The sequence below is a fragment of the Patella vulgata genome, chromosome 5 (genome assembly GCF_932274485.2).
Source record: "Patella vulgata chromosome 5, xgPatVulg1.2, whole genome shotgun sequence".
Classification (NCBI taxonomy): Eukaryota; Metazoa; Mollusca; class Gastropoda; family Patellidae; genus Patella; species Patella vulgata.
Genome location: NC_065883.2, coordinates 55,530,281 through 55,553,127, shown reverse-complemented (window position 1 = coordinate 55,553,127; position 22,847 = coordinate 55,530,281). Strand labels below are relative to the sequence as shown.

At 33.9% G+C, this 22,847-nt stretch overlaps 2 protein-coding genes across 6 annotated transcripts in view; one reads left to right on the top strand and one right to left on the bottom strand.

The window, feature by feature from the left end:
• Positions 1 to 1,609: 1,609 nt before the first annotated feature.
• LOC126822051 (uncharacterized) lies at positions 1,610 to 21,932 on the bottom strand. Of its 4 annotated transcripts, none has more exons than XM_050550793.2 (5): positions 21,911 to 21,932; positions 7,927 to 8,464; positions 5,174 to 5,367; positions 4,635 to 4,731; positions 1,610 to 2,791 (listed from the first exon to the last, which is right to left on the bottom strand). In XM_050550793.2, the coding sequence occupies exons 2-5, from the start codon at positions 8,432 to 8,434 to the stop codon at positions 2,571 to 2,573; spliced, it is 1,020 nt and encodes a 339-aa protein (XP_050406750.2). In that variant the 5' UTR covers positions 8,435 to 8,464; positions 21,911 to 21,932; the 3' UTR covers positions 1,610 to 2,570. The 4 variants fall into 4 exon arrangements, with proteins under 4 accessions (XP_050406750.2, XP_050406752.2, XP_050406749.2 ...); XM_050550795.2 differs by lacking the exon at positions 21,911 to 21,932 and adding an exon at positions 13,437 to 13,458; XM_050550792.2 differs by lacking the exon at positions 21,911 to 21,932 and adding an exon at positions 10,051 to 10,213.
• LOC126822029 (protein stoned-B) overlaps positions 10,217 to 22,847 on the top strand; it is a 53,393-nt gene continuing 40,762 nt past the window's right edge. Inside the window, exons 1-2 of one of the 2 annotated variants that reach the window (XM_050550750.2) lie at positions 10,217 to 10,458; positions 10,870 to 12,426. In XM_050550750.2, coding sequence (XP_050406707.2) covers positions 10,944 to 12,383 — 1,440 coding nt within the window. In that variant the 5' untranslated portion in view covers positions 10,217 to 10,458; positions 10,870 to 10,943 and the 3' untranslated portion in view covers positions 12,384 to 12,426. Of the gene's footprint in view, positions 10,459 to 10,869; positions 12,427 to 22,847 lie in introns of those variants that run through there. The other variant, XM_050550749.2, reaches the window with a different exon arrangement.

Sequence of the window (22,847 nt, the reverse complement as noted above, 5' to 3'; positions counted from 1 at the left end):
TATAATTTTACAACAATATGCTTACATATATTCATATTTCTTGTAACATATAGCAGATCATCAACTCATGATGGCATTACACAATGGTTTCTCTGGGTTTTATTTCTGATTGTTTTCAAATTTGAGTGAAGTCTGTGTCACTACAGGCCCGGGACTGTACAGTGCAGTGGACGCTTATGGCTAGCCCCCGGGTCTATTCACTTTATTTGAATTGTGCATTTGTTTGTAAGTTCTGTGTAAATGTCTTGTCCGTATATTTGTTTTTGTGTAAATTATGTGTGGTGCAGTCCCCCTGCACTTACTATTAGAAAGTTAGAATACAGATTTCTCTCTAACCACTACAAAAATAATATGAATTATATTTATATTATATATTTATTTTATTTATAGGTATATCTTTATAGTGTGTACACCCTCTAAATAGCTATAAACTACTTTCCCATTATTTTAAATTGGGACATTATAGACAATGTAAAAGATGATAATGGATTCCTTCATGAGACATTTCAGTTAATCTTGCTGCCTATCCTATGTATTCAATTATCCCTATTATAACTTTTGCAGCACTAACTGTAGGCCTATTTGCTTTTTACTCCATATGCCGGTATCATAATTAGAGGTAACTCAAACAACTGCATTACCAAAATTTATCCTTTATAAACATCTTAATCACTAAAATTGTATACCAAAACAAACATTTCACAGGCTTTGTTCACTGAATCCTGTTCCAGACCACTAGCTGGTTTGCTTGTGACCAACAGACTACTTCCTCTTGTCAGTACCACTTTTCAAGAATGAACTGAAATAGATTTAAGTCCTACTTTTCTGCACTGTACTGGGGCGATTAATGGAAAATAGCCCTTTCAGAAAAGCTGTCTGCTGTCCGAAATTATTTCCAGATTCCTGATTTGATTGAACTGCAATTCCATAAGTAGAACGCCTAATTTCACGTGAAATTTGACTAAAACTGTATATAATTTTTATCCTAAGTAAGAGTGACTCTGTCCGCAAAATTATGGGAGTTCATTATGTTTTTATTCAATTTTTGGCCCGAAACTAGTTGATTCTGCCACACATAATTTTTGACGTTGTGGTGCGGTAGTGGAGGCTGGTGTTGCAGGGCATCAATCCTCACAACCTCTCATGAAAATCTACAGGTCGAAAATACTGGGAAAGAGCAGCAGTGCTCTGTATCAAACCAGACTTAAATTGATCTGGCTCTGTACAGGGAAGGAGTTGGATAACAGGGAGACAACTTATAATATTTAATTTAAAAATTTTGTGTTCATAATCCCCTTTGGAAATTACATCTTCCATATCTAAACATAACACCAGTTATCACCTTGGATACGATTTGAAAGTTGGTGCATGGATGGTTTAATCTGAAGATTTAACATAAATGTACAGCTGCATATACTGGAGGATTTGTTTGATACAGTGTGATGATGCCACCAAGACTAGACATAATTGATTTTACACTCTAGGAGCAACAGCAAGACTTAAACATGTTCACCAAAATAATCCCCCTTTTGTACATGGAAACTCTCAAGGGGAAATTTCTTTTGATAAACAAATTTGGCAATAATGATATCTGATAATTTATTACATAATGTTAGTTTACAGTTTGATATACGAATAGTTTTTCTAAATCAATATTTTTCATGATCAGTGACTCAATTATGGAACATAAAAAAAATAATATTTTTAAAAACATGTTAACATTATATAGTTGTAAAATAATAGCTGTATTGTTTTAAACACATACATATACAGACATAAGGAAGGAAAAGATTTGTAAAAAAAAATAAAATATGATATTCTTCATTACATAAAGAATTAATAAGGAAAATGGATAGAGATTAGGGAAAAAGGAAATAATATTTCAGAGGTAATAAATGGTCTTTATGTATTTTGGCAAGAAAATAGATTAGGAATAAATTCTCAAAAATAAAGAATATGAAAAGCACAAAAAGTATAAAAAATACTGTGTAAAAGGAGTAAGTTTTGGAGAGGTAAGGTTGATATAAATAGCTAGGGGTTAGCTGAATACAAGGTAAAAATCAAATGAAGTATTTCTGCAATTCTGATCACTTTTATAGTGGAATGAAGATAATAATTAAACATAGGTAGATTTGCATTAATATGTTACAAAAGCATACCTATTAGCACTATATCTATCTACTGTGGAATATTTAGAAATGTTGCTAGTACTATCACTGGGAAAATAAACAAAACAATATATCGTCGGTGAAGTGTCAAAAGGGTGTATCTAAGAATTTCTAAAGATTAAGAAATAGAACCTTTTGCATTTCAAAATTTCCACAAATAAAGATACAACATTTGGACACATGATACACAGCTTAGACAGAAATGAGCATATTAATTGGGAGATTTTAAAAATGCAAAAAAGTGTATTTGACTAATTCCCCGAGATACACCCTTTTGACACTTCACCGACGATATGTGACAAATTCTTTAAGTCCACATTTTAAAACATATTGCATATAATTTAAGACCAGTTCACTGCAATGCATTTAATATTAATACATTTATGAAACTTTTTAAGTAATTCAGTCCACAGTATAATAGTTGGTAATTCTTTTAGCCAATAAAATACACTTCAATTGGGGTGAAACTAAATGTCGATGTAACAATCGAACAGTTGCACCAGGACTGTCACTCCAAACAAATAAGACGTTTTTCATAGGTTGACTAATTTTCATGATTTTCCATTGGTCTATAAGTTGATTTGGTATACCTACTCTTTCAGCAAACATCCGCCAGTCACCACCTATTAAATGATTGGAAGCATTAGGGAAATGAAATGAAATGAGGCGTAGGGGTCTTTAGCAGTGGGAGGAAACAAGAGGACCCGTTGAAAACCCATGAGGTTGGACAGGGGACCCTACTCCTTGTCACATACAAGTGCTGGGATCGAAACTGTACCACTCGACCACCCAAAATGCTCTGACAATATTGTGATTGGGAATTGCTATGATCTTTTAAACAAAAAATAATTAATAGCAAGATACATGTAACTTGAATCAAACAAGCCCACAGTGAGGCTGATGTCCCCTACCACAATCCCAAATAAATAAATGACACATATTAATTAAATTGAACAATTATATTTTTGAAAGGCATCAAGCAAACGGATGATCTATATTTGGTCTAAGCAGAAAATATTCAAGATTGAACTCAGTCAAGGTTTTGAAGTACCTGGTAGTGAAACTATACACTAAGTTTCATCACTCTCCATCAGTAAATGAATAAAAGTTATCTTATCCCAAAGCATCGACCAATAAAATAGCTTAGCTCTGTTTAGCTTTAGCAGAAAATGTTAATGATTGAACATTCACCTTATGAACATCTACACCAAGTTTAAACATTCTACCTGATCAATTAAAAGCAAAGTTGCTATGTTCCCAAGTCTTGACCAATTAAATTGCTTATCGCCATTAAACCGAAGAAGAAAATTTTCATCACCGAATTTAGTCAAGGACGTATTGATTTAATGAATCTATACTCTGAGTTTCATCACTCTTACCCAATTAGAACCAAAGTTATTGTGTTCCAAAGTCTCAACCAATCAAATTGCTTATCTCTGCTTAGCGCATGGATAATGCACCCGATCGAACCTAATAAACACCTATACCAAGTTTGAACATTCTACCTCAAATGGAAGAAGAGGTATCATGTTCCAAAGTCTCGACCAATCAGATTGAAGTCTCTACTTACAGTCAAAGCAGAAAATGCTCATCATCGAACTTAGTCAAGGTACTGGTGGAATAAAACTATACACAAAGTTTCACCACTCTCACTTTATTAGAATCAAAGTTATTGAGCTCCAAAGTCTTGACCAATCAAATTGCTTATCCTGAGCAGAAAATGCTCATTGTCAAACTTAATCAAGGTATTGATATAACGAAGCTATACACTAAGTTTCAACACTCTCACTTAATTAGAACCAGAGTTATCGTGTCCCAAAGCATCAACCAATCAAATTGCTTATTTCTGCTTAGGCCAGTGGTTCTCAACCCCTTTTTTGCCAACAGCCCACTTTGGAACACATGAAAAATATAGCGGCACACCTGGCTAAATATATATGAAAAATATTTGAATTTTACAAATAAAAACTTGGCAAGTCATAGACAGCATACAACCGTAGACACAAACTAGTCATAGACACACAGAATCACTCAATCTAAATAAAGACAACACAGCAGAACTTACTTTTTGCAGTGTTTCGAAATTCATCAATTAAATAGCTGGCTTCTTTAGTGAGAAATTTTCTTAAGTGTGCCGTTTAAAATTTCGCGACACACTTAGTCTAAGCAGAAAATGCTCATTTCGAACTCCATCAAGGAATTCATTTATAAACACCTACACCAAGTTTGAACACTCTAGCTCAATTAGAAGGAGAGTTGTCCCAAAAAGTGTGACGGACAGACATATCAGCTAGACAAACAGAGACGGATGGACAGACCCATTTTAATAGTCCCCTGCTTTCTTCGAAAGGCGGGGGACAAAAAAATAATATTGAAGTGAGTGTTCAAGTAATGGTTTAAAAATTAAACTAAAAGTTCAAATGTAATTAAGTACTTATTTTAATTAGATTACATGTATATACAAACCATTGCCCTTATATAGACTAAGTTCTTGTATTATTAACTGTTTCAATTCTGGTATCATATCCTTAATATGAGTATCACCAGGTAATTTTACATCAGCCTGTAATATAAATCAACATAAAGACAAAATAGGCGATTTTTGATCGTGTGAAGAAGAAATCTGCCCACACAGTAAATACATTTCTTTAAAAATTTTCGAAATATTTAATTTACAGTTTTTTTGTGTGTAATCTGATCAAATCTCTTTGATGCCAACAGTCCAACACAAGGGGCAACATAAAACACCAGTATTTTGCCCACCCAAACCTTCCCACCTGTAGTACATTTATGACTTGACTGATTCACAAGATACTGATCGATTTGATGCATTCCATCGGTGGATTGTTTCAACTGTTTATTTAAGAAAATGGTATGAATTAAAATCTCACATTTAGTTAATTGTCACATTTTTTAAACGAAATATATTTCAACGCTTATTAAACAATTTGCATTGGGAATGGAATTGATATTAAAGTCTTTACTGTTTATGTTTCTTAACTTACCTTTGGAATTTCCACTACTTCTAAATTACAAGCTACAGACATTGGTATACCATTTGCACTAGTTGGTCTAGAATCAGATGTCGGTATTTGTATTTGAATATTTTCCCCTTGTACCTCATCAGACAGTAGTTTCATTTTATTTTTTGGTTTCTTAGCTTTTTCTGCAATAGGCTGAATAAATATCTGTGTTCTGGCTGAATAAAAACAGAATAAATTTTGAGGCATTATTAAAAACTTAACCTGATACACCAAAAGAACACCAAAGCACATAGTCAGGGTCATAATTTGTTAATTAAAGGCAAATTAAAGGAGCTAAATCGCTAACATTTGGGACCTAGAAATTTCTAGTGCCTGGTTATTCCAGTCTACATACGCCGTTTGGTTTGGTGCAATATGTCTAGCCTCGTTCCTCGAGTCTCTTGCTAGAACTGGGGCTGAAACGCATTATGGTCCACGATTCGTGTACCAATGGTAAAATGTTTATTTTGTCTTAAATATTGGATATCAGAAGCCCATCTTTTTCCGGTAAGATCACAGCATCAATGTTGATTTAAATTGACAAATAATTTGTGTTTTCAATGTTGAAGATTTTGGATGATATTGAGTTAGAGACTTAGCTACTTTAACAGTACTTTGGGTTCTTTACTGTGGGCATTATTTCAATATTAGACAATGACTAAAAAAAGAATCTGCAAGACTATAATCTCCTATAATTGTCAGGCCACTGGCACTAATCAGGCATATAATAACATTAAGCCTGGGCAAATGGATCCATAACTTTCGGCCTGTGCAACTGACATCATATTTAGTAGGGCAACAGGATCAATAACTGCTCATTTATATTTCCTATATCTCATTTCAATTAAATTTTAATGTTATTTCATTGAAATTAATTATGACATTTTCCAATAAATAATTAATATTTTACAAGCCAACAGTGAGGCTGATGTCCCCCTCAGAAATCCCGAAATAAATAGATGACACATATTAATTAATTGCACGTTTACCTTTTTCAAAAAGTATCGAGCAATCAAACTGATTATCAACTAAACACTAAGTTTCATCACTCTCATATACTCAGAGTTTCATAGCTAACACTTAATTATAACCAGAGATATTGTGCCCAAAAGCATCAACCAATCAAATTGCTTATCTCTGCTTACCGAGAACAGACAATTTTCATCATCGAACTCTATCAAGGCATTCACCCAATGTACGCCTACACCAAGACTGAGCATTCTACCACAATCAGAAAGGAGGGGTATTGTGTTTCAAGGTCTCGACCAATCAAATTGAATGTTGCTCTGCTTACCCCCAGCAGAAAATGTTCATTATCGAACTCAGTCAAGGTATTGATGTGATGAAACTATACACCAAGTTTCATCACACTCACTTAATTAGAACTAAAGTTATCGTGTCCCAAAGTATCAACCAATCAAATTGCTTATCTCTGCTTACCCTTAGCAGAATATTCTCATCTTTGAACTCCATTAAGGCATTCACCAATCACCTACACCTAGTGTGAACCTTATTGCTGAATTAGAAGGAGAGTTATTGTGTTCCAAAGTCTCGACCAATCAAATTGTTTATCGCTCTGCTTATCATGAGCAGAAAATGTTCATTATCGAACTCAGTCAAGGTATTAATGTAATGAAATTATACAACAAGTTTGATCACTCTCACTTAATCAGAACTAAAGTTATTGTGTCCCAAAGCATTAACCAATCAAATTGCTTATCTCTGCTTACCCTAAGCAGAAAATGCTCATCTTCAAACTCCATCAAGGCCATAGGCGTACGGGCTAGATGACAGTTAGGGGGGCAGGAACCTGAATTGCCCGAAAAAATTTCGGGTTTACAGACAGAGCGGCGCAGTCTTCCTCGAGAGGCGAAGAATCGGAGCTTACCTTGTGTGGATCCCCCCCCCCTCCGCAAGAAAATTTGGGAATATCTGACGGCTGCAAACACGTTTTCCTGCTATTTCAGCCCGTGAACAAAGCAACTTCAAAGTGGGCTAATTAAGATAGCTGGCTCAAATTCCAATCAAAAGATCAATCGTTTACAGTCCACGGAGACGGGATCGTTGGGAGAAAATTTTGAAAATTGAACCACCGCAAATGCGTTTTCTGCTACTTTAGCCCGTGTAAGCAACTCCCAAAGTATCCAATGGTTTTGTAACCCAAATCCCATTCTGAATTCCAAGCATCCAATCAGACTGTTGCAGCTGCATTCACAATAATAATCGATGCCTGAAAAATGTCGCACAAAGTAGAGTGGCTCCAGACAAAATGTTTTAATCCATAGTCAACTCAGTACAAATTCGTGGTATTCAATTAAAATAAAAGTAAAATTATTGTTTTATTAGGGCTCGATGACAGTTAGGGAAGCAAAACTAGAAATGCCCCAAAAATTTCAGGTTTACAGACAGCGGCGCCGGTTTTTTTTGAGAGGCGAAGAAGCGGAGCTGACCTTGTATGGACCCCCCCCCCCCCACACACACACACACACACACACACCAACTCGTCTGCCCGAAAAGTCAGCTTGCCCGAAAGTTAGGGGGGCAGCTATGATCAAGGCATCAACCTATTCAACACCTACACTAAGTTTGAACATTTTAGCTCAATTAGAAGGAGAATTATTGTGTCCCAAAAAGTGTGACGGACTGACAGACAGACAGATGGATAGATAGACGAACCCATTTTAATAGTCCCCTGCTTTCTTCGAAAGGCAGTGGACAATTAAGTTTTTAATTACCTGAATCATAAGACAATGATGCAGCTATTTGTTTTATCTCATCAATTCTTTGACAGCTTTTTATTTCATTTAATCCATTTTCCATGCGAAGCTTGAGCTGCACTAATTTAGCAAATTCAGTACTGATTTGTGTAATTCTAGTCTCAACCTCTTCAATTCTGGTCTCCAAATAATGTTCTTGTCGATCTGAATCTTTTGTGGAAGTTATGTCAGATATCATGGCTAGCATATCTTCCAAGGAAATATCTAAATAACTGACACAAGAACTAAAATCATAATCGTCTTCATCCACATTACTAACTAATCTTTCTATCACTCTGTCTAACTTGTGTTTCATTGCTTGATTTTCAGCTTTAAGCATATCAATGGTTTTCTTAAGATGACTGTTGTCTTTAACAACTTCTGCATGTTGAGATAAAGAAACTGTTGTTTTACTTTTCGGACTACGACTGCTGTCTGGTCGTCGGTTACTGCTTTTCTTTGTAGCCATGTTATCTATTAGAAGCATCTGGATTTATCAAAATATTAATCTGTATTCCTGAAAATATGATGTAGGCTAATAGTTCAGTTCTTTGTATTCTCAAAAATATTCTTCATTTAATGGTTGATTTAATTAGCATTTGATGATAACTTTGTCATTAAAATTTGTCATGCTGAATTAAGAGATTTAAGTTAATTAGATGCTGATAGAGGAATTTGAAGAAGCAATATGGACATTGAATCATTTATTTGACATTTTGATTTGTCTTGAATATATTATTTGTGCATTTTTTTCTTAGTTTCTTCGATTGCCTATTGCCTATGACCCCTCGCCAAAAATAATGGATTTATTTACTTACGCTGGTTGACGAGAAATCAATAGCCCCTCACCCAAAATAATGGGTTTATCTACAATACCCAGCTTGTTAAACAGAAATCATGTGAATAAATATATGTCTAAAGGAGACGATTATAAATAATATAATACAAATGATGACGACCGTTAAAATATAAAGATCTAAGTTAAAATTCACCCCACCTTGATATTAACTAGCTTTTATCCTTTTTTAGGTCAAATATTTTGATGATCTATGCATTATTTAATATCTTTATTAAACCGGCTTGTTTCACTTTATTTGAGCTGTATATGTACCCCCGTGTACACATTGGCGTGCACGTAAAAGATCCCTTGGCAGTTGGAATTCGATATAAGAGTAGGCCGTAGTGCCGCTGCCCGGGCAAAATTTCCCTCATAGCACACTGTATGGCGTATGCCCGTCTTCATTAGCCCAGGTTAGGAGCAGAACAGTAGGACGTTAAACCCCATTTCATTTCATTTCATTTTGTATATGTACCATAATACAGAATGATTTTATTAATATGCACCGGTACTAAATATAAAGTACCGGTGCAAATTAATAAAATCATTCTGTATTATGGTAAATACAGCTCAAATAAAGTGAAACAAGCCCGTTTAATAAAGATATTAAATAATGCATAGATCATCAAACAATATTTGACCTTATTAATATGCACCGGTACTAAATATAAACTGGGGATCACGTGGCTAAGTTGGTATCGCTGGCTCGCTAGCCTGGAGGTCGGGTGTTCGATCCCTGCATTGGCCGAGAAAGTTCATCCCGATTTTCCGGCGTGGTTTCCCCTTGTCAAATGTCAGTGATGCAGGACGGAGGGCCTGACAAGGACAGCTGTCTAGTCGTTCGGATGGGACGAAAACCCGAGGTCCTGTGTACACATTGGCGTGCACGTAAAAGATCCCTTGGCAGTCAGAATTCGATATAAGTATTATAAGAGTAGCACACTGTATGGCAAATATCCGTCTTATTAGCCCAGGTTAATTAGGAGCAGAATAGTAGGACGTTAAACCCCATTTCATTTCATTTCACTAAATATAAATGATATTATTATCATTGTCACTATTGATTTTATAAATTTGGACCGGTACAAAATATAAATAATATTATTATCGTTGTATAATCACACGTTTTTGTGTGATGTCTACTTTGTAGACTCCTGTAGTGTTAACTACTGTACTACTGTAGTGTACAAAGAATGTAACAGACAACGTTTGTCAACTACTTTAAAACGGCAATCTTTACATTTCACACAATCTTAATCGTCTACCTGTGTAGCTGTCATTTTTTTTCTTTTGGCTAAGTGGATGGTGTCAATCAACGTATTATTGTCAACACGGACTGGTAGTAGTTTACCTTGGTGACCAGCTAGAACCGTCTAAAAATAAATATCTCCTGCGTTACGTCACATCCGTAAACAAATATGGCGGCCTCTGTCGGGCAAGTGCGAGGTAGTATCTGATCAATAATTACCCCAGTAGTTGCACGCTTTCAAATATTACGATTCCTCCCTCTCATGGAACTCAACCATTCCTGGACTGATTCATTGATCGATATTCAAGCGGCTGATTTTGCATGGTTCGTTCAATGTCTCTTAGTTTCCAAACTCTGGCCTGTTGTTGAGTGCTGTCATTTCGTCTCGAGTTGCATCATGATGATCATGATTCAATGTTTCCAGGTTAGAATTTATACTTGTTACAATATGTGTCTCTGACATAATATCACACATACATGGCATTCCTTACTCAATATTCAAACAAGCTTCTTTGTTGCATATTTTGAGCCAATATAGAATATTAATAGATTCCCTAATCTAAAATTAAAACACACGGTTTTTCTATTTCTAATTCTGTATGTTTGTTGGCTTGATTTGGACCTTATTTGGACCTTGGAGGTTCATAGCCTATAGACATAATACATTGTGACTTATCAATGTCAGTTATCTAATGAGCTGGACATAAAACTTTACTTATCCTGACTCGAGTTACCAGTGAAATAACTGTCAATTGTTTGTCTCTCGTAACAGCAACCAGAGATGTAGATACATACATGTATTATTCCTAACCATGATATAACATTTTATTTTCAGCTGTGTAGCCTGTCTGGCATATTGTACATTATTCTGTGAGACCTTAGAACTTGTTGTCCAATGATCTGCCTGCTATGCAAAAATATTCCAAGTGCCAAAAGGACTTTTTCAAGTTCGAAATTGTCAAGGCCCCATTAGCAACTTTTGACACAATTGACTTGGGATCAGATGATGAATCCAGTATACATCATACGACATATTGTGATGACAGATCTTATCGCAGTTGTAGTCAGTCATCTGAAGCCAGTGTTCAATCAAGTGTGAAAGTAGATCATTGCCAAAAACATATTGATGCAGGTAATACCAGTTTTTCTGAAAGTGATAGTGGAACCAGCACGCCAACTAATGAACCTGAGGAAATAGAGCACGTAACAGCCACAGCCAAAGTCAGTAGGATTAGAATAGTAAATAACAAACCCCCAACAGGTCAAAGCATTGTGGAAAGAACACGTCCCACTGTGGTGAAAGACCCGGCAATTGTTTTAAAATTGGATGCCAACATATCTGATAAATTTAAAAAAAAGAGAAAAGATTCTTCGAGTTCATCTGATTCCGATGTTTTTACTTTTGAAAATATACAGACTCGTCATGAGAAAACTACACCGAATAATGTTAATGGAAAAGACATTAAAGATAAAAGTGCTGATTCAGTAACACTCTCTCCTATCTTGATTGATCCTAGTCAAATAAAATCGCCATCAAAACGCAAAGCCTATGAAAAAAGACTACAACGATTACAAGTGACAACATCGCCTATTGCACGTCCCCGAAGTACCACACCAATAAATGTTGTGACTTTAGAAGAATATATTTTAAGTTCTCCAGAGTTTTCTCCTACAACAGGTGAGTCCAAAGGTGTAGAAAAACTCAAGATAGTTTTACCTGCAGATGAATTTACTCCAAAACTTAAAAGTCCTAGACGATCGAGAAAAGATTCTGAAGATATATGTACTGAGGAACTTCTTTTTAGCCACACAAGATCAGCTTTACTCGTGGATCATGCAGGACAAATACCTAGTTCTCCTAAGCGGGTTTTAATCCCACCAACAATATCACCAGCAACATCACCAAAGATATCTACAACCTCTAATCTTTATATAGAAAATCCTGGATCTCCAAAATATGTGTACTTTAGATCACAAAAACATTGCATATCACCTCTAGCCTCGGAACCTGAGGAAAATTGGGCAACATTTCCAGATGCACCTAATACCCAAACCGATTCCAGTCTCAATAATGGCACTCAGGATAGTTTAAAGTACTGTAATGATGAGGATGTATTAACAATTAATATAGCCAGCGAGAGTGGAAAGTGTGATATAGAGTTGACATTATCTTCTAGTAACAGTAGCAATAGTATGAATATAAACCCTTCACCTGAGTGTTCATCCCTTGTAACATCAACTAATCCCCTTGGACAAGACAAAACTGAATCTGAGCTTGACTTCCCCATGGACACATCAGAGGAAGAAAGCATGATCAACTGTCCGACTCCTGAAAGTGATCAGTACTAACCAATTAACTGTTTCCCTAGTCAAGTTTTATTTCATTTTTATGGTGAGTAAGCTTTCTATTGTATTATTTCTGGTTTTCCAGGTGGAGTACCTTTATTTTCCATAATTATTCTGGGCTTAATTGTTTCCTGAATGGAATGATCAATTAAGTGCTTAAAAAATGGCTTTAGTACTGTACCATAATTGTCTGAATATTCAGTGTTGATACATGTACGTTCCTGTCAGATGTTAATAGATCATAAATGTATTTTGTGATATTCCAACAACATTTTTTACAAATGAGAGGAATGTCACTAGGCATTAATCATAAATAAATCACAGATGCTGCAGGATTTATAAAACTTTGTGTGTATATGTACATGTACATGATAACATGACTACACAAATGCTTTTGTCATGTAGGCTTATGTTTGCATTTATAAATACATACCGTACATGTACTCTTACAGTTTTTAATTTGTAATATTTACAGAAATTGTACATGTACATGTATGTAAATACATGTAAGATAAGAAAAAAAGTACAGACTGAAATCAGACATAATTGTAATTCATAACTGGAACCACTGTTGGTTTGAATATACTTGTACCCACAGGAATTAACTAAACTGGTTCCAGTGATTGAGCTTGAAAAAAGAATATAACAGGAATCTTATCCTAGTCTTGTAAGTCAAAGTAACTGTTTTAGATTTCTATTGATTACTGTAAATCTGGATTTAAGTAATTGTTAGAATAGGATTAAAGTTGATAGATATTGATCGATTAGTGCTTAGTGTAATTTCCAGTCCAAAAATGGACTGTTAGTTTCTTCTATCTATACTGTAGTATAATTATTTAAGACACTGTTTTCTAAATCTAATAATTAATTGAACATGCTCTGGCTTCACTTAGAACAGACAAGGTTCTTCTGATTAGATATGTCAAAGACTTGTCTTAAACAGATCACTAGCACTGAAAGGGCTGTACAGTGATTTATTCAAATCAGAATGTAAAGAATCATATACATTGTAAACACATACATGTATAACTAGACACATATTTTCAAGAACAATACCTTTAGTGATCAATATAGGAGAATATCTTGGAATTGTTATCTTGCACCTACATACAATGTATAGTTGATTGTCTGAAAAAAAAAATGCTATCATTGTTTTCTTATTGTGATTCTTTTCTTATCAATTAATTATGACAAGGAAGTGGTTGCCCAGATTGAGATGATTAGAATTCTGTGTATCATAGTAGTTGATGCCATACTGTACACACATTGTAAATTATTGAAGATTTTGGGATGCATGTCTAATTATATGGATCCTGTCATACATCTAATGCTTGTCTACCAATGATCAAATACAGGCCTATCTACATGTAGGTATTATAAATGGATACTTTGTCTCGTAGAGATAATCAGGAGCAACTACCTCTATAATTACTCTTTGACCACAAAATTACACTGAACATGTAGAAATGAACAAATGAAATCGAATGCAAAAGCAGAAATCAATACTAGAAAATACATGTTGAAGGAGTTTTGAAAACCTTGTGGCAATTGCTTTGAAGAATGGTTACAGTGTTAATTATCAAATCCTTTTGATAAAATGTTTGTTGAACACATTGTGTTTAATGAAGTTACATGTATTCCAACTATTTAATGATGTCTGTGTGTATAAATAGAATTAGAATTGATATACTACTATTGTAGACGGATATCTAGTTCATGATGACTAATTGTTTATTTAATATTAATAAATAACACATGTTTATATGAATACCTCTAAATCAAAAATGTCACAATTTAGTTTGTTCTTGACAGTTCATGGGCCAGATGGTATACACACCAAAAAAAAAAAAAGAAATTACATTACTATGTGTCAAATTTGGATGCACTAATTCAAAAGTCACCTTATAGTGTAAGGCTTACATGTATAAGTTATTCATAAACTTATATAACACACTTGTGAATGTTTGGATAACACTCTGTCCCTGTAGATAGACCATTATTACTGAGACAAAACCAAAATACACAGCACACTTTTAAGAGACTGTATACAAAGTTAAATTAGGTGTGACAATTTTAAAAAAAGATTTGAATCAAGTATATTCAACACCTCTAAAAAAGGAGGTATCTTTTGATAAAACAGATGCTTAGCTTTAATACTGTCTTCTTAAAACCAAAACTGAATTACATGAATATATAATTTATACATCTAGTTGTGCAATTAAGCTACTAAATCAATTGAATACTTGTACCCCTAAAATCATTATTCACAAATAGTTTGGCTCCATGTACCCTATACCCTTTCATGTATAATCTAGCCATGTCATGATGAATTAATCACAAGTACATCTAACACTATGCACTTCCTTATTTTTAAGTAATATGAACATGTGGATTTAAAGATGAGAGTTTTCAGGAAATGTTAGTTTAAACATCATTCGTTTATTTGATTAATGTCTCTGAGGGTCATTGCATTTTGCTAACAATTATCAAGCTTAATCCACTATAAAGTGTATTCAGATTGATTATTTAACATTTAAAGATGCATTATGTAATAGCTAAATCTCCCTATTTGCAGTATGTTTTTCTGGCTTTAATTGTTATATGAATTAATATTTAGACATTTATTAAACATACATTATGCAGGAGCTAAATCTGCCTATTGTAGGTCTTTCTTTGGGCCTGAAAAGTTATATGAACTATTAATCAGGCATTATTTACAAAACAAGACCATAATCAAGTAAATCAACTCTCGATGGCATCGGATACTCAAGATTTTAACTAAAGTTTAATTTTAAAAATGGAAAGTGAGGCTAAGTCTCGAATATAACAGTGCCCTGGTCACCACAATGCACACATCTTGTCAAAACTACAAACTGTGATAACTTGGCTCAGAATGAAGTATTTTGAATGAAATTTTCAATATTTTCATTTTACATTATCTATTTTTGAGTTATTATAGCAAGAATGGTCAGTGCTTTATCTAAATCTTACATAATGTATCTTGATTTCACATGATAAGTCTATAATCAACTCTCTAAGCCATCTAATACTGAGTGGATTAGACAATGTTCTCCATATCTTTGTTAAATGTTAACATGACGGACACTCACAGAGATCATCGATTGAAGGACAGAAAATCAAGACTTTCTTTATTATCGGTGCAATGGTACTTGACAATCAAGACTATTTCTTGTCAAAACTACAACCATTCATATCTTTGCTCAGAATACATGTAAGGTATTTGACAAATTTTCAATATATTCATTTTTCATTATCTAGATGTATTTTTAAACTACTAAGCAAGAATGACCAGCTCTTTATCTAAGTCATAGATGATTCATCTTTTAAGAAAACAAAATCAAAATAACTGGTTGATAATCTCCCGTCTTAGATTCAAATCATATTAAAAAACAGTTCATCGAAAGGATTTCATCAAAAAACATGGTGGCGCAGGCATTTGCTGGCTACATATTTATCCTACATGTATAGTTATATCATTTGGAGTTGATGCTGAATGTTGACAAATTTTCAATGCATCATATCTTTGAGAATATCGAATGGAATTGAAACATTTTTGGACTGATATTTCTTGAAGAGATCCAACTTCCACAATATTGTGGTTTGTTATGATAATCCGAGACATTACATGTAACTGACACAAAATATTACATTGAGTGTTAAATTTATTAGGGTAGATATAAAAATAGTAGCGGACAGGTTAATGTCATTTGATGGTATATCTAATGACTGATTTGTCTAAATGTGGACATCTGTAATTGGTATTGATCCTTGCCTTGAAGACAGGATTCAGATAATTGGAGAATTAAATTAATGATGAAGATAGATTTTTCTCATTTAGTTTAAAGATACATTATGTAAGAATTAGATAAAGAACTAGCCATTCTTGCTATAATAGTTCGAAAGTAGATGATGTAAAATGAATAATTTGAAAATTTCATTCAAATTACTCTATTGCAAGCGAAGATATTAGCCTTTGAATGTTTGACAGACGTGTGCAATAATTTCAACCACCGTACTGGTTGATCGAAGCTAAGTCTCGATCCTCCATATTTGATTAAATCAAAGTATCGCTGAACCATTCTAATCTATTTAATATCGGAGAAATCTGATGCCATCGAGAGTTGATTAAGGCCTGGATCAGTTAATTAATGTCTAATTAATACTTTAGAAAACATTTCAGGCCTAAAGAAAGACCTGCAATAGGCAGATTTAGCTCTTGCATAATGCATGTTTAAATAGAAGACATTAAAATTGAAATATTCCCCTACTTTTTTGCACCGACTAAGCTAATGAAGACGGGCATATGCCATACAGTGTGCTACATGTACATGTATGATGGAAATTTTGCGTGGACATTTGCACTAAGGCCTACCCTTATTTCAAATTCAAACTGTCAATGGTTCTTTTTCATACATGCCAATTTGTACACAGGACCTTAGTTTTTCATCCCATTCGAATGGCTAGACACTATCCCTCAGTACTGCACAACTAATCTCTTGGTTAGTGAACCAGCGTCTAACTCATTGAGCCACCGCAGCTTCGTACTCACAAGTGATAGAAACTAATACAGCAACTACAATGTATTTTAGATGTCAAAATTCAAGACGCATAATCCAGTTCTTATAAATAGTTTTTGGAGTATCTGGGGAATGTAACAAAACGAATAAAGGATTATCATGAAACTTAGATAAATGTACATGTATTTATGAATTATTCATGTGCCCAGAAGCTTTGATAAATGTAATTGTGGCTACTGATAATATTGAGTTGACATCGTGTCAGGTAACAGGCATATTTAAAGTATGATGTACAATGTACATGTGTATGTATGCTAATGTTTGCTGCAAATGCATACATTCTTTGATATGAGAGAGTGTCAAATACCCTTTAAGATTTTGGGTACAGTAGTATGGCAAGGCATTTGCTTCTAGTTTAAATACACACTAATAACAGTGTAAAACCCAGTAAAAAAGCCAACGTGTACATGTATCCGTAAATATGGCACTACCAGATTTTGAAATATTAGCACATCCTACTTTACTCCTTGGTGAAAACTCATCTGGAACACCACTGCCTCAGAAATCCATTATTGGCCTTCTCTTGAACTGAGAAAATGTATAAATCACTGTAGAGTACATGTATATCCATCCTCGTGCACAACACCTGTCATAACTAACATAATGTTTTCATCTACACATCTATAGTGATGTAATCAACAATGTATGGGTTATTTGAACTTACTTGAAGGTACATACAGTGTACGTGTAACAATGCATGTACATGTGAGCAGAATGAGAAAAGACAATTATAAATTTTTCTTGTTCCTAGTACACAATGCTGTTTAATTCCAACTGCCAAAGTATCTTAGGTATTTTTTGTCCCACCCTAATGACTAGACAGAGATTTGACCATAAATGCATTGCAGCAGCCCTGAGAAGAACTGTTTGATTTAATGTTCCCTTTTTCTGAGCTTTACCATTTAATGTCAGATTGTATCATAAATTTTGTATATTAATCAGCAGCCTTGGTATATAGGCAGTGCTTATTGGAGTATAACAGTCAAAATTTAAACTATTAAAGTCACAGGGTTTTTCTGTGTGGTGTCAGAACAAAGATTACAGAGCAATAAAGCTATTGACCCTTAACTGTAAACAAGGTTGGATAAATGAAACAAACAGCACAAAATACATATCCAGCTCCTTAACCCATACAGTTTCCAAATAAATAAAAAGTAACATAATAAAGAAATTCACCAACAGACAAATTTCTCAATATGTATCAAATTTCAATATGTCTATTATCTCTATAGAATTTAAGATAATGTAAAACATATCAAACTATTTGAATTAGTGATTTTATTATAGATTTCTCTCAAAAGAATTTTGTAAACTACAACTTAAAACAGTTGCATATATTTATTATAATAAAGGGTGACCCAAAAAACAGAACCCGTAAAATTTTTATAAAGTCCTACAAAGGTCCAGCAAATTTAATCACATTTGGTGCACTTAAACATCAGTCTGTGTACAGTCATTCCCCAAAGTTTCAGTTATCTTGGTGGCTTTGCATAAAAGTTATATTCTTTCCAAAATATACTCCAATTACAGACCACATTCCTCTTTGGGGATTTCCCTGATTTTTATACGTCCACATTGAAATGTTGTTGTATATTGTCGTCGCCCCCGTCCATCTGTCCGTCCGTCGGTCCAGCGTTCACAATTGCTTATGGATGCTCTAGAGGCTAAAGTTAATATCCGATTTATACACAGTGTTTAAGGTCATGAGATGAAGATGTCTATTGATTTTCAATGATTTCCGATAATTACTGGTAGAGTTATGGCCCTTGATCACTTTGAAATATCTTGTGGACGCTCTAGAGGCTAAAGTTAATACCCAATTGACTTTAAATTAATACACGGTGTATAAGGTCTTGAGACGAAGAAGCCCAGTGATTTTAAATGATTTCCGTTAATTACTACCAGAGTTATGGCCCTTGATCACTTGTGGATGCTCTAGAGACCAAAATTATCATCCAATTGACTTTAGATTGATAAACAGAGTTTAAGGTCTTGAGACGAACAAGTATATTGATTTTCAATGAATTTTGATAACTTGAACAGCTAAATCCATCATGTTGAATTTTCGTATGCTAAACATTAGCATGGGTCAGAACTAAAAGCCAAACAAATTCTAATGATTTTCTGATAATTACTTAATCAGTTGTTACTCTTAATTTTAGTGTATTATAAATGTTTCATTACCAACAATAGAAAAAAATATGTAACCACTCTTGTTGACTGCTTGGACAACTTAGCTGCTGTGGGTATGTTTTGTTGCCTGGCAACCTATCTTTGCTTTGATTACTGCCTTCAATTCACCAATCGTTTGAGGGTTGTTTGGGTGCACTTTATCCTTGAGATAATCAGGGAAATCCCCATAGGGAACGTGTTCGAGTAATTGACAATTTTGCACGACATATGCAAGTTTGCCTTCTACACCGCGGAGGCCATTTGGAGCATATTTTGGAAAGAACATGACTTTCATGCAATGCCACCAAGATAACTGAAACTTTGGGGAATAATCGTACACAAACTGAAGTTTAACCAGCAAATTTCTTAAAATTTACTGAACATTTGTAGGATTTAATAAAAATTTTATGGGTTCTGTTTTTTTGTGGGTCACCCTGTAGTTTAAAAATCTATTGAACAAATGAAGAATCTGTTATATCATACACAGATATTGACAATGTGAAACTCAATAAAGACATTTCCACAGGGCATTCATAGTTTATATTTATATCAACTAGAGTTCTAGACACAATTGTAGGTGATTAAACCCATTCTCTACGAAGATGAGTAGGTGTGTCACCTAAATATGTTCACCTTATGAATAGGTCAAACTGACAACATTGTCGGAGACTAATGTACAAGTATTGATTTCAGATTATATAAAGATTTGAGATTAGATTGCAGTTTGTAGAAAAGAATATATGTATCATTCTTTACATTTTTCACAAATTCTTCGGCAAAGGGACAACAAAACAGAAATCCCAGATAACTTTCACTGAATATTTCTGTGTGGTAGGCCTTTAGAACCCTTTGATATGTCATATTCAAAGAAATACTAACTTGTTTTTGTTAATTGGATTTGAAGGTGAGTTTCTGACTGACAATCACCTTGTGCTTGTATAAGCATGGCTGTCACTCAGATGCTGTACTCCACTACACTTTTTGGAACACAAAATTACTCCGCTTTCGATTGAGGTAGAGAGGGTTCAAACTGTGTAGATGTCTTGAATTAGTTCAATGATAAACATTTTCTGCGTAGGCTAAGCAGAGTTATGTCATTTGAGTGGCCGAGACATTAGAATAAAGAACTTTGCTACTACTTGAGGGAGAGTGTTGAAATTAGGTGTAAAGTTTTCATTACATCAATACCGTGACTGATATAAGGTAGAAGCATTTTCGGTTTAGATAAGGCAGAGTGATAAACAATTTGATTGCTACATATACTTATGAAAAGATAAATGTGCAGACAATTGATGAATGTCATTATTTGTTTTAGGATTGAGACAAGGGACATCATCCTTGCTGTTTGGCTTATTTTTGTTGTTGTTTTCCTGCAAGTATTGAATTAGTCAGGTTATTGCTGTGTTTTAATTATCACATGGCAAAATTTACAAACAGTATGCAAAGCATGGACTTTTCTAATAAACAGTTTTTAATTTCTGGCAAATTATTGGGGGAGCTAAAAGTTATGTTATTTGGGAAGCAAAAAGTTATGAGATCAATTTCAATTCCAGTTCCATTGACAGATAAGATATTAAACTTACATTTGAAATTTATTTTAATAACAAAGTTAACATGGAGTTTAAGGGAAGTCAATACTCTGGTTGTTTAAGAAAACTTTGGTTCATAGATATTATTTTTTTTCATGTACATTTCTGCAAATCCTGCTACATGTACATATTTCTTTTTTTGTTTATATAACATATATATATATTTTTAATGTATAAATTTCTATCTCTTTTCTTTCTTATTAATGTACATGTTCTCATTGTTTAAAGGGCAAAATTTAAGAAAGGTCATTGGCCTAATTTTCAATCCTTTTGAATTAAAGTAATTATTATTATTATTATTTCCAATCTGATTAAAATACAGATCTATATTTTGTTTCGTTTTTTATACTTTTGATGGCCTACACTACATGAAGATCTGACAAGTTATAGTGGGAGTTCACGTCAGGGGTCAAACGAGCGGCTTTTGACCCAATGACGTTTCTAGTGGTTTACCCACAGTTCTGTGCATCAAAAGCCCAAGAGCTCGCTGTAACAGACCGTTTCATTGGCTAATCCCTCACATCTTCCAGAACACGTCAATGATAACATCTCTTCCAAATCCTAGTGTAGTAAAGACAATTAAAACAAAGTTTTGAACTATAAAAATGAAACAAAATAGGATCTGTGTTTTAATCAGATTGTATTATTCCATACATTGTTTGAAACGATCTTTATATGACTCCCACACATGAAGTTATAATAAATGTATCAGCTGTCTTTAAGCCACCCCTTCCTTCATGAAAGTTTTTATTATACTTGGGTATAAGTTGGGTATGCTTAAATAGAAATATCAACGTACATTAAAATACTACATTTTAGACTTTTGAGATATTATTGAATGATTTGGAGAGATGCATCAAATTTAATTTTTCGTGATTAGCTGCAACCACCAAAATATTTTGGGTTCAGTTTGCATATAATAAATTGTTTTATCTCAATTCATTAATATCAACATTGGAGACATTGATTTGAGGGTTATTTGTTTCCATCAATTTAATTATTAATACATGTGCTGGACAATCCTGGAAAGATGAGCGCGAATATATTTTTTGTGATTACCAGTAGTAACATTCATTTTCTAGAACTGACAGTAAAGGAAGCGACTCTTCCTGATTCTCATCATAGTAAAGCTTTCAAGTTGTAATGGCAATGTCCAATGGGTCATACTAACCTTTCTATGTGTTATAGATCCACATGTTCAAGTAGTGAGATGATGGCGGTGTTGTTAAAATCTACTTCATGTACTTGTATTCCTTCACGTCTTTCATTGAACAAATAAATGGCTTAGTCATCTAAAACATTTGATTCTGTTGGGAGGAGGTAGAATTTTACTTTTATGTTCCGATCATTCTTTCTCTTAATTGGAATGTATCATATTGCATTTTAAAGTTTGTGTAGAACTGGTATGTGTATCTTGTTAATTCAAAAATGTATATAATTTTCTCTCACAGTAGATTGAGCAGTGGTATTTAGACATTATTATCCTGATTGATTCAAATCCATATCTTGACACACCTTGTTTACCATGTAAATTGAGGTGTTTTCTTTCTAAAACAAAAGGGTAAAGAGTAATCTAGAAATGTGTTCATAATTACATGTAGGTTATTTGAAAAACAACACAAGGTATTTGTAGACTATAGGCCTATAGAGTGTACATTTTTCTACTTAGTTTAATGAAACTTGTTTAGCAGATTTGAACAAAATTTGATTGGTGTGTGCCGAAAAATAGGGAAAGTGTGACCCAATAATTGGAATTTGTTGATTTCCCTCCTATTTTGTATTCTGTTCTTGCTCAGTGCATAAGGTACAGAAATGCTAACCATAAGATCTCTGGTTCTTTCCTGGTGTTAGTTGAGAAAGTGTGGTTTGGCCTTGTCTATAGTGCCTTAGGTTCGATTGTTGTAAATTCAGTTGTCATCATTACAAATTTTATTATTATTAATAAACTATATCCAAAATTGAAAACTTAAAACAAGAATTACTGCAATTAGACCTGTCTTTATGAACATGTTTTGGGTTGATATTATTTCAAATCCATTGCTTAGTTAAGGGAGTTTTAAGATATAATTTGCGAGTCATAGACCTACAGGTTTTGTAATTATTTCCAG

What these genes read in the sequence shown, in the direction of transcription:
- LOC126822051 (XM_050550793.2), bottom strand. Translation starts at nt 8,434, where the DNA reads ATGCTTCTAATAGATAACATGGCTACAAAGAAAAGCAGTAACCGACGA. An exon ending in AAGTAGTGGAAATTCCAAAG is followed by an intron (nt 4,732 to 5,173) that starts GTAAGTTAAGAA and finishes TTTATATTACAG; the next exon opens with GCTGATGTAAAATTACCTGG. An exon ending in TAGTCTATATAAGGGCAATG is followed by an intron (nt 2,792 to 4,634) that starts GTTTGTATATAC and finishes ATCATTTAATAG; the next exon opens with GTGGTGACTGGCGGATGTTT.